General features: G+C 43.0%; 1 protein-coding gene and 1 pseudogene across 1 annotated transcript; one reads left to right on the top strand and one right to left on the bottom strand.

Moving 5' to 3' along the window:
* On the bottom strand, positions 1 to 109 carry LOC123486710 (annotated as a pseudogene).
* Positions 110 to 6,666: 6,557 nt separating this feature from the next.
* LOC121583029 (wee1-like protein kinase 1-A) lies at positions 6,667 to 11,744 on the top strand. The gene is made up of 11 exons (XM_041899238.2): positions 6,667 to 6,714; positions 7,070 to 7,571; positions 7,897 to 8,114; positions 8,631 to 8,697; positions 8,788 to 8,960; positions 9,075 to 9,343; positions 9,436 to 9,525; positions 9,628 to 9,713; positions 9,814 to 9,984; positions 10,151 to 10,296; positions 10,528 to 11,744. The coding sequence occupies exons 2-11, from the start codon at positions 7,095 to 7,097 to the stop codon at positions 10,679 to 10,681; spliced, it is 1,851 nt and encodes a 616-aa protein (XP_041755172.2). The 5' UTR covers positions 6,667 to 6,714; positions 7,070 to 7,094; the 3' UTR covers positions 10,682 to 11,744.
* The last annotated feature ends 580 nt before the right edge of the window (positions 11,745 to 12,324 follow it).

The following is a 12,324-nucleotide window of genomic DNA, read 5'->3' as shown; positions in this document are numbered from 1 at the left end:
AGCTTACAGCACCTGGTATTCCCAGGCGGTCTCCCATCCAAGTACTAACCAGGCCCGACCCTGCTTAGCTTCCGAGATCAGACGTATTCAGGCTGGTATGGCCGTAAGCGAGGGAACAACTCTTGGTACACTATATAAAGTCAATGTGTCACTCACTCTGAAAGGGACACAGAAACGTATCCACTTTGTGCTTTCAATATACTTTGTATCCCTAATTTACTCAAGCGTTTCCTTTATTTTGGCAGTTACCTGTAGATTACCTCTGAAGTCTGACGTATACCTCACGGCACAGTGTTTAAAGGTTGCTCACAGTGAATCATTGACTGCTGTTATGCCCTTATCAGGACTGCAACCAGAATAATGACTGAGTCACGAGACGATTATTGAGAAATGTCATTGTTGTTATTCCATGTGATTCAGAGGCCATCGATGATCCCTCAGTTAATTTTGCCCCGGTTGAGGAGGAGCAGGAGGAGGAGTCCTGTTTGGAACAGATGACTGAGACTGAGGCCATTGGTCAGCAGCATGTGCAGCTCATAACACACCCCGATGGAACCCAACAGGTTAGTATAAAAGAAATGGAGCCTACACACTAATTTAGTAATTTCACCGGAAGTGTACCACACCCATATTTATAGACATAGGACAAGCATCAATTAGGGTGGTCTATACATATTTAGGTTGAAAGGGGATTCTTATATATGCTGTGTATATGTATTTATTTATTGAATATTATAACTGTATAGACATTTATATCAGGTAGACAAAACGTATGTTAATACCCAAAAGTGGTTGTCATAATAATACATGAATCAGATGGCATTTACAGGAAATGGCTTAAAGGATCAAAAGTTGTTTGTTTGTGAATAAAGGTGTGTGGTGGAGCTTATGAGTGTGCAGGCTGTATTTATTTTATACTTACTTTTTTCAGCACTGCACCCCTCTAAAGGATGTGCGTTTGATCACACTTGACTACCCAACAGGTTAGCAAATACTAAACTAGAATGACCATATTCATTCTATTTCTATGTAAGCAACCTCTCTTAATTCATGTCTCAACAACCCCATTTATCCCTCTACATCTACACACCTCTATACCCATGGCACCATACACTGAGTATGTTTACATGCACACTAATAATTAAATATTAAACTGATTATGGCCGAGGGCCGAGTATGGCATTAGTACATGTAAACAGCTTAATCGGCGTTCCAGCAGTGTGTTTGATCTGTGCATGTACCAGCACCAGTAGTGCAAGCCTTCCTCTTATGCGCGAGTGAAGTGAGTTTGGCAGTGGTGTAAAGTACTTCAGTAAAAATACCTTAAAGTACTACTTAAGTCATTTTTTTTAGGTATCTGTACTTTACTTTACTATTTATGTTGTTGAAAACTTTTACTTTTACTTCACTACATTCCTAAAGAAAATATTGTACTTTTTACTCCATACATTTTCCTTGATAACAAAAACTACTTGTTACATTTTGAATGCTTAGCAGGACAGGAAAATTGTCAAATTCAACCACTTATCAAGAGAACACGTGGTCATTCCTAATGACTCACTAAACAGAAATGCATCTTTTATAAATAATATCTGAGTGTGCCCCTGGCTATCCGTACTTTGCTTAATATAAGGAATTTTAAGTGATTTATACTTTTACTTTTACTTTTGATACTTAAGTATATTTGAGCAATTACGTTTTACTTTTGATACTTAAGTATATTTAAAACCAAATACTTTTAGACTTTTACTCAAATAGTATTTTACTTTCACTTTTACTTAAGTAACTTTCTATTAAGGTATCTATACTTTTACTTAAGTATGACAATTGGGTACTTTTTCCACCACTGGAGTTTGGAAGAACTGAAAGTATGCATTTTAAATAGTTTTCACATACAAACTTTATACATTGAATGTACACAACATTAGGAACACCTTCCTAATATTGAGTTGCACCCCCCCTTTTACCCTCAGAGCAGCCTCAACTCGTCAGGCATGGAGTGTACAAGGTGTCGAAAGTGTTCCACAGGGATGCTGGCCCATGTTGACTCCAATGCTTCCCACAGAAGACTGCTTTGTTTAACTGTACAATAATTCATAGAGGGCAAATGGTGAGTTACAGTTAAAGTTACACTTAGGTTGGAGTCATTAAAACTAGGAATAGACTAACTCTTTCCTAGAAACATTGAACCACTGTAGTATACAACAATGATAGTTTCTGAGGTGGAAGTTGGGAGAGTTATATTTGGGTGTTTCAGTGAAACATAAGTGAGGGAGGCCCCGCTCTCTCGCTTTCCCAGATGTTTAGTTAATTTCATTCCGATCTCCTTTGCATTATTGTAGCCTTTCTCTGTAGCCTGTCAACTATGTGTCTGTCTATCCCTGTTCTCTCCTCTCTGCACAGGCCATACAAACGCTTCACACCACGTGGCTGTTGCCACTCTAATCTGGTGGTCCCTGCGCGCACGACCCACGTGGAGTTCCAGGTCTCTGGCAGCCTCTGGAACTGCCATTCTGCGGCCAACAAGGCAGAGTTCATCTCAGCCTATGCTACCCTCCAGTCCCTCGACTTCTTGGCGCTGACGGAAACATGGATTACCACAGAAAACACTGCTACTCCTACTGCTCTTTCCTCGTCTAACCATGTGTTCTCGCATACCCCGAGAGCATCTTTTTAGCGCGGCGGTGGCACAGGAATCCTCATCTCTCCAAAGTGGACATTCTCTCTTTTTCCCCTGACCCATCTGTCTATCTCCTCATTTGAATTCCATGCTGTCACAGTCACTAGCCCATTCAAGCTTAACATCCTTGTCATTTATCGCCCTCCAGGTTCCCTTGGAGAGTTCATCAATGAGCTTGACGCCTTGATAAGTTCCTTTCCTGAGGATGGCTAACCCCTCACAGTTCTGGGTGACTTTAACCTCCCTACATCTGCCTTTGACTCATTTCTTTCTGCCTCTTTCTTTCCACTCCTTTCCTCTTTTGACCTCACCCTCTCACCGTCCCCCCCTACTCACAAGGCAGGCAATACACTTGACCTCATATTTACTAGATGCTGTTCTTCTACTAATCTCACTGCAACTCCCCTCCAAGTCTCCGATCACTACTTTGTATCCTTTTCTCTCTCGCTCTCCTCCAACACTACTCACTCTGCCCCTACTCAGATGGTAATGTGCCGTCGCAACCTTCGCGCTCTCTCTCCCGCTACTCTGCTAAATCCTTCTCCCTCCGATCTCCTGATTCTGCCTCCTCAACCCTCCTCTCCTCCCTTTCTGCATCTTATGACTCTCTATGTCCCCTATCCTCCCGGCCGGCTCGGTCCTCCCCTCCTGCTCCGTGGCTTGACGACTCATTGCGAGCTCACAGAAGAGGGCTCCGGGCAGCCGAGCGGAAATGGAGGAAAACTAGACTCCCTGCGGACCTGTCATCTTTTCACTCCCTCCTCTCTACATTCTCTTCCTCTGTTTCCGCTGCTAAAGCCACTTTCTACCACTCTAAATGTCAAGCCTCTGCCTCTAACCCTAGGAAGCTCTTTGCCACCTTCTCCTCCCTGCTGAATCCTCCTCCTCCTCCCCCTCCCTCCTTCCTCTCTGTGGATGACTTCGTCAACCATTTTGAAAAGAAGGTTGACGACATCCGATCCTCATTTATTAAGTCAAATGACACCGCTGGTCCTGCTCACACTGCCCTACCCTATGCTTTGACTTCTTTCTCCCCTCTCTCTCCAGATGAAATCTTGAGACTTGTGACGGCCGGCCGCCCAACAACCTGCCCGCTTTACCTATCCCCTCCTCTCTTCTCCAGACCATTTCCGGAGACCTTCTCCCTTACCTCACCTCGCTCATCAACTCATCCTTGACCGCTGGCCATGTCCCTTCCGTCTTCAAGAGAGCGAGAGTTGCACCCCTCCTCAAAAAACCTACACTCGATCCCTCTGATGTCAACAACTACAGACCAGTATCCCTTCTTTATTTTCTCTCCAAAACTCTTGAGCGTGCCGTCTCTAGCCAACTCTCCTGCTATCTCTATCAGAATGACCTTCTTGATCCAAACCAGTCAGGTTTCAAGACTGGTCATTCAACTGAGACTGCTCTTCTCTGTGTCACGGAGGCTCTCCGCACTGCTAAAGCTAACTCTCTCTCCTCTGCTCTTATCCTTCTAGACCTATCCGCTGCCTTTGATACTGTGAACCATCAGATCCTCCTCTCCACCCTCTCCGAGTTGGGCATCTCCGGCGCTGCTCACTCTTGGATTGCGTCCTACCTGACAGGTCGCTCCTACCAGGTGGCGTGGCGAGAATCTGTCTCCGCACCACGTGCTCTCACCACTGGTGTCCCCCAGGGCTCAGTTCTAGGCCCTCTCCTATTCTCTCTATACACCAAGTCACTTAGCTCTGTCATATCCTCACATGGTCTCTCCTATCATTGCTACGTAGACGACACACAATTAATTTTCTCCTTTCCCCCTTCTGATAACCAGGTGGCGAATTGCATCTCTGCATGTCTGGCAGACATATCAGTGTGGATGTCGGATCACCACCTCAAGCTGAACCTCGGCAAGACGGAGCTGCTCTTCCTCCCTGGGAAGGACTGCCCGCTCCATGATCTCGCCATCACGGTTGACAACTCCATTGTGTCCTTCTCCCAGAGTGCAAAGAGCCTTGGCGTGACCCTGGACAACACCCTGTCATTCTCTGCTAACATCAAAGCGGTGACCCGATCCTGCAGGTTCATGATCTACAACATTTGCAAAGTACGACCCTACTTTACACAGAAAGCGGCACAGGTCCTTATCCAGGCACTTGTCATCTCCCGTCTGGATTACTGCAACTCGCTGTTGCCTGGGATCCCTGCCTGTGCCATTAAACCCCTACAACTTATGCAGAACGCCGCAGCGCGTCTGGTGTTCGACCTTCCCAAGTTCTCTCATGTCACCCCGCTCCTCCGCACACTCCACTGACTTCCAGTTGAGGCTCGCATCTACTACAAGACCATGGTGCTTGCCTACGGTGCTTTGAGGGGAACCTCACCTCCTTACCTTCAGGCTCTGATCAGACCCTACACCCAAACGAGGGCACTACGTTCATCCACCTCTGGCCTGCTAGCTCCCCTACCTCTACAGAAGCACAGTTCCCGCTCAGCCCAGTCAAAGCTATTTGCTGCTCTGGCACCCCAATGGTGGAACAAGCTCCCCCACGACGCCAGGACAGTCACCTGACCACCTTCCGGAGACACTTGAAACCCTACCTCTTTAAGGAATACCTGGAATAGTATAAAGCAATCCTTCTACCCCCCCTCCCCCACCCCCCCATAAAAAAAAGAATAAAAAAAGTGGTTGTCCCACTTGCTATCATAAGTTGAATGCACTAATTTGTAAGTCGCTCTGGATAAGAGCGTCTGCTAAATGATGTAAATGTAATGTAAATGAGAGATGGGATTGGAAGATTAGAGAAGATAAGCCTTTCAGTACTATGACTTCTATTGAAATATTTTATTTGATGAGAACAACTGATCTATTCAAATTCTACAGTTTACTGACTCAAGGGTATTGTTCTTAAATCAAAACATGGAATTCTTTATTAAGATTTGTAAATAGATATTTTGATATGGCTGCACAAAGAGTCTGTAATGCTGAAACATCCATTACTTTGTTGATTAAGATGTGTGTTTCTACATGAATGAAATGTAATGTGTTTTTGGACTTTTGGTACCATTTTTTCCATGTGTGAATATTGTATTCTGTGTATATACAGTAAATAGCCAATGTTTTGAATCCAGCATATATTTTAACTTTGAATATGTACAAATAATGGATACACGTTGGTTGTTAAATAAAGCAGTACAATTCTGTATATTTGCACTAATTGTTTTTGTGATAATGTTGTGGATTTATCATCTGAAATCTACTTAATTACAATTGAAACAGGATATTGATTAGTATTTTATTGAATTTATTTGTATGTGTAAGACTCAGTATGATTTGTTTATGCAAGAGCTTAAAATGTTTCTACCACATATTTACGTCATCAACTCAAACTATTATATGAGCAGTTGACAATTCTTATCAACATAAGATTTTTTATGATTTTTGGGCATATTGGCTTTTTGTGTAAATACTTAATGATATACCAAGCAATATCAGAAATAATCAACTTCTATTATGAATGCTAGACGATCAGCTAATCCGATCAAGGGCAATTAATTACAATACAGCACAAGGGGGACTAATGTTGTATTGTTATTTATTTTGCTCTTTTGCACCCCAGTATCTCTATTTGCACATAATCTCTTGCACATCTAGCATTCCAGTGTTAATACTATTGTAATTATTCTGCACTATAGCCTATTTATTGCCTTACCTCCATAACTTGCTACATTTGCACACACTGTATATATATTTTCTGTTGTATTTCTGACTTCTGAGAACCTGTTCTCAACTGGCTTACCTGGTTAAATAAAGGTGAAATAAAAAAAAAAAATGTTGCGGACAAATTAATTAAACGCCTCAAAGGATGAAAAAGATCAAAGGATTCAATTCGCGCCAAAGTGACGTTCGTCTTAGAAATTTACTTAGTGACGTAAAACTTTGCTTCAGAGGAAGTAACGCCCACGTTTCAAACTTCAGGAATGTGTTCTCATTGGCTGAAGATCGGAATAATTCTGCCAACGGTCACGGAGCAGTATGGGCAGAAGAAGTTGTGACAACAATATTTCGGGTAAACAAACAGTCGACTGCATTATTTTACCTGTGTTTTAAGTATTTTGACAGCTAGACACAAGTACTAGAGTAATTATTTTGTTTTTTTGTAGTAAATAAGCGCTCAGCATAATTTATCGTGCGTTTGCCAGTACGGCGTGCTGCTCCTTATGGGACGAAGCTAGCTAGCTAACCTCTTTACTTACAAAGCTAGTGAGCGAACGTTAGCTAAATTACTTAGCTAGCTTCTTGCTAGCAACGTCATTTTGGATTACGAATTGACTCAAGATTGTAGCGCCATGGGCACACAGATGTCAAGCTACTCGGGATAATTTGAAAAAAGATTAACGCCGCTAGCCACTTTTACGTTACAGCCAACGTTACTGCGCCTGGGAAGTGATGAGTTACAGTTGCCGAATGTTTGTCAGTACGTCCCCGAAGATGGGACCTATTCGACAGAGACTAGACTTCAACCAGAGCGACGGCGAGGACGATGGCAACAACAGCATTGGAGTCGAGTCTCGCCTCGCCGAAATGTACTCTCCAGTGCAATCGCCGAGACAGAACTCCAACTTAAACCAAGACGTCTGTAACAGCACCATGAAGATACCTACGGCGGAGGATCGCGTTGAACTTTGGGATGAGGAGGGGTTTGGATGTCTTTCTCCCCTAAAATCACCAGGGACTTACTTGATGAAGGGGTCCCCTTCTCCTAGAAAAGGGACCCGGCCCTACTATAAGAACTACAACAGCTCGTCCCCGGAGTTTTCCGACAATCAGGAGGATGGGAGCTCTCCCATTCCTGATTGTCCGGACACGCCGCCCCATAAAACCTTCAGAAAACTCCGGCTATTTGATGTCCCCCACACACCGAAGGTGGGTTAACTACAGTAACATGTTATTGTTCTCAAATTATTCTTTCAGATCCATAATATAAGGTCAGATCAAATTATATATTTTAAAGTTTTCAGCCAGAGATAACCAGCCACTGTGCAAGAGTTATATTTCTGTCTTCAACATGTTTGAACATGAGACTGAAGAATAGTCTCTATTACCATTTGTTAAGGGCAATGGGAGAGTTGAGTTTTCCCTGAATCATTGATCTCCTTGTGACTTATTTTTCCTATTATTTGTATTCATATGACCCTCACCAACCATAAAAATGTTATTCTTATCTAATGCAACATCATTTCCCTTTCAGAGTCTGTTGTCCAGAGCCAGGGCAGAGGCCACAGGATCCACAGTCCACCGGGTAGGAGTAGGTGTCTACATGAATGGGGACTCAACAGGAAGAACACACACAGACAGCAGGAGTAGACAGACACCCATGATCAACATCAATCCATTCACCCCTGACTCATTACTGATCCAGACAGCAACGTTACAAAGGAACAACAGAAAGAGATCACACAGGAATGAGTAAGAGAAGAACCTTGTACTGATGTCATTATCTACCAGCTGTTACATTGGGATTTTGTGGGAGTGGGACTCTAATGGGACTGACCTATAATGAACTCCATTTCCTCTTTATGCTCTCCCCTATCCTAAGGTAGTTGTGGAACTCTTGTTTGTCTGAACCATTTTCTAAAACTCAAAAGTAGTTGCGGTTTGCCAAGTGTTGTAAAGTAGATCATATTTTACTACCATGCCACAACTCGAGTTCCTCTGACTGTTAGACAACTCAAAAAAAAGTCTCTTAGAATTGGGAGATACTTATTTCTGTTGGTGTAAATGGAGCATGGCCTATTCTTAGTTGACAATAGATTCAGACATGCTTCTGCAGTGTGCGTTAAATCGGTTGACTATTGCATGCTTGTTGGCAGCAACCTAAAGCCACATGGTCACACTCACAAGGGGCACTTGTAGGGATTGTCTGCCCTCCAGTGGTTGAAATGTGATATAACACATTTTGGTTACTTTCCTTTGTCTCTACAGCTCATGTGGAGAGGACATGGAAGCCAGTGATGCAGAGTGTGAAGAGGACATCATTCCACCGTCAAAGGTACATTTTTGTAATCACTAATATAGCTTTATTACACACACTCATTGTGCTTTAGATAAGTGTCTAAGCAACGCTGTCCTTTTCTTGCAGAGAATGACTCTTCTGGATAGCAACATGATGTCAAGATATGCCACAGAGTTTCATGAGCTGGAGAAGATAGGGTCTGGGGAGTTTGGCTCTGTCTTCAAATGTGTGAAAAGACTTGATGGCTGCATCTACGCCATCAAACGCTCAAAGAAGCCCCTCGCTGGATCTGTAGACGAGTAAGAGAAGCCCATGGATTTTGAAAAGTTGACAATCCACGTATAAATTGAAACGACTAATTCACCTTAATGCTATGTCATTTTTGTGCTAATATTGTGTTCTGTTTTCCTCAGACAGAATGCACTCCGGGAGGTGTACGCCCACGCTGTCTTGGGACAGCACCCCCATGTGGTGAGGTACTACTCTGCCTGGTCAGAGGATGACCATATGCTCATACAGAATGAGTACTGTAACGGCGGCACACTGGCAGACGTGGTCACAGAGAACTACAGAACCATGCGCTTCTTCTCTCAGCTGGACCTCAAGGACCTTCTCCTTCAGGTGGCCCGTGGACTGAAGTACATTCACTCCACCTCACTGGTTCACATGGACATCAAGCCAAGTAAGTAGCTGCAGAGGTTTGGATACAGCTCCGCTATTGAATCAAATTGAATATTTATGATTTAACACTTGCTGTGCCTTACTTTTTCTCAGGCAACATCTTCTTATCCCGGAGGACTGTGGTGTGTGTCGGTGAATTTGACGATGATGAAGGACCAAATACAAATGTTGTTTACAAAATAGGTACTTAAAAAGTATAAGGTCATGCAAATGAAACAAGCTAATAATTGAGTGGACTTGTCGACCAGGCAGCCTGATTCTAATGTTTTTGTATTTTTCCCTCAGGTGATCTTGGCCATGTGACCAGGATGGACAATCCTCAAGTTGAAGAAGGGGACAGCAGGTATCTGGCCAATGAAGTCTTACAAGAGGTAATTGGATAACTCCTCCTCCCCCATACCACCTCATTTGTTAAATTATTCCAAATCCATCTTATGTGACGTAACAAAACTGAACCAACATGTTTTTCAGGACTACAGAAACCTCACCAGGGCAGATATTTTTGCCCTATCACTGACTGTGATCAGTGCCTCAGGAGCTGAACCACTCCCAACTAATGGTCACAAGTGGCATGACATCAGACAAGGAAAACTACCTGCGATACCTCAAGTGCTCTCACAGGAATTCCTAAGTTTACTGAAGGTATGACTAGAAACGACAAGGGGTGCGTTCCAAACGGCACACTTTCCCTACATAGTGTGCATATATTGGATGCAGTGCTTCATTCTGCAATGGTGGTTTGTGTGCAGGACAGGCATTAGTAATAATGTTTAATTAGTGGTATTAATGTCTTCTCTGTGTGCTGCAGTTGATGATCCACCCTGACCCTGCCAGGAGGCCGTCTGCATCTTCCCTCACCAAGCACCCCGTCCTCCTCACTGCCTCCCGCATGAGCGCTGACCAGCTCCGTGTGGAACTCAACGCAGAGAAGTTCAAAAATGCGCTTCTGCAGAAGTACGTACACTCTTCATATGTCATGTCTCAAGGCTTTCCTTACTTTTTCATTTGTTATCGTATCGTAAGTATGACTGTTGGGGAGAATACTACGACATAGTGTTAGTTTTGTGAAGAAATTACATGATGCTACCTACTCTTTAAGGATTCAGGAATCCATTTCAGATGTAATTACTATTTTCTTGGTAGTTATCAATGGCTTCTCTAACAATGTGTTTTTCTCTCGTGCAGGGAGCTGAAGAAGGCCCAGCAGGCCAAAGTAGCCGCGGAGGAGAAGGTTCTGACCTCCGATAGGGTCCTGACGCGCTCCACCCTCCAGTCCAGCAGGAGCTCCAGGCTCCTCGGCAAGAAGATGAACCGCTCAGTTAGCCTGACCATCTACTGAGAGGGCCAACTGCCAACCCAAATGGGTATCAGACTGGGTCGTATTCACTAGGCACGACATGGAAACAAACAGACCAAAACGGCGAGGGACTACCTGAAATTGTCCAAATAGAAATGCTTGTTTTCTGTTGCAAAACGTTTTGCTACCGTGTGCGCTAATGAATACGACCCTGGTTGCACTCGACAGTGAACTGGGAAGGCCTCCTTATGCAGACATGGACAGATGGGCTTCAAAGCGTACAAACCGACTATGATAGTTCTTACTGTTTGGTACTTGGAAAGGGTTAGTAAGACAATGGACCAAATGTATTTGACTCTAAAGAGTGAAAGGGTTGTGACCTTCCCAAGCACTTGGCATGTTCTGGCAATTGGTATTAAAGAACAAAGCCGGTTTTGTTTTTAATGAAATGTGGGTGCATGCTAGAACTTTCTGTTGCCAGTGTGAGGGTTTGGGATGGTGTGATACAAATGTGCACCTTACTGTCTGTGTTTTACCTGATGTCGGGTAGTGGAACTGGACCATTGACTAAGAATGATACAATGAGCACTTTGAACTTGCCTTATGCATACTGTTTGCATCCTGTTTTGCTCAGTTGGTAGAGCATATCGCTTGCAAAGCCAGGGTTGTGGGTTTGATTCCTACGGGGGACCAGTACGAAAAGTATGACATTGTATGCACTCACTACTGCATCTGCTAAATGTAAAAATGCATACTGCTGCTATATATGTTGGTTTGTCTTGAACTGTAGTAGAGTTCAGTGAATTTGTAAATTCCATTCAAAAGTTTAGAATAGTTTCAGTAATCAATCTCTTCTGTAAAACATGGAATTTCAATGTGTTGCGTCTGTAATACATTTCCTATCTGAAGTTCATTATGTACTGAGTTTTGTACACTGATTTGTTTTAAGATGTTTTACTCATGTTCGTTTTTCATGATGAGTCATCCAATCGTGTGTGATGCGGTTGGTCGAAGTGGATCATTGTGTCAAGCCCCGGTGTCATTTTATTTTATATACTATGCACGGAGCCACTGAACAATTGTTTTAGTAAAGTCAGTATTTTAAGCTTGGACTTCTCTCCCTTTGTTCAAAACCTATAACTGTAGCATTATTGACTCATTTACATTGTCTCATGTTTTACAACGATGCATAATATACATGTAGATAATTTTGACAGCTATTGGTTTCATGTTACTTGTTCCAATTTCAATAAATTCATTCCCGATAATAAGGATGCCTTGGAACTGTCAAATGTTTATGGATGAATGTTGCTGTAAAAGAACATACAAAATAGTGACCGTATACAGATAACATGGGACTACACATGGTAGTCTGGGAAAGACGAGATATCTAATGATAATAAATGTGAGGAGATTTTCTTTCAGATTATACAGACTGAAACTTTGTTTCATAATATAGTTTCTTGTAAATTGATCGTCTGTACCAACATTGCAACATCGGCTTGTTCATTGTCGGGACATGTTTTTATTAAGCAATTATTTGTGGCCAACTGACCGTTTACTCATCACGGTTGACTACTGATTAAAATTTGCAACACGTTTGACAACTATGCGCTATGTGGTGCTACCATTCAGTCATTGGGTGATACAAGTTTATTTTTCTGCTGCGACACTCGATCACGTGA

This window comes from Coregonus clupeaformis, unplaced genomic scaffold (genome assembly GCF_020615455.1).
Source record: "Coregonus clupeaformis isolate EN_2021a unplaced genomic scaffold, ASM2061545v1 scaf1317, whole genome shotgun sequence".
NCBI lineage: Eukaryota > Metazoa > Chordata > Actinopteri > Salmoniformes > Salmonidae > Coregonus > Coregonus clupeaformis.
The sequence above is the reverse complement of the archived record's forward strand: the minus strand, read 5'-3'. Positions and strand labels throughout refer to the sequence as shown.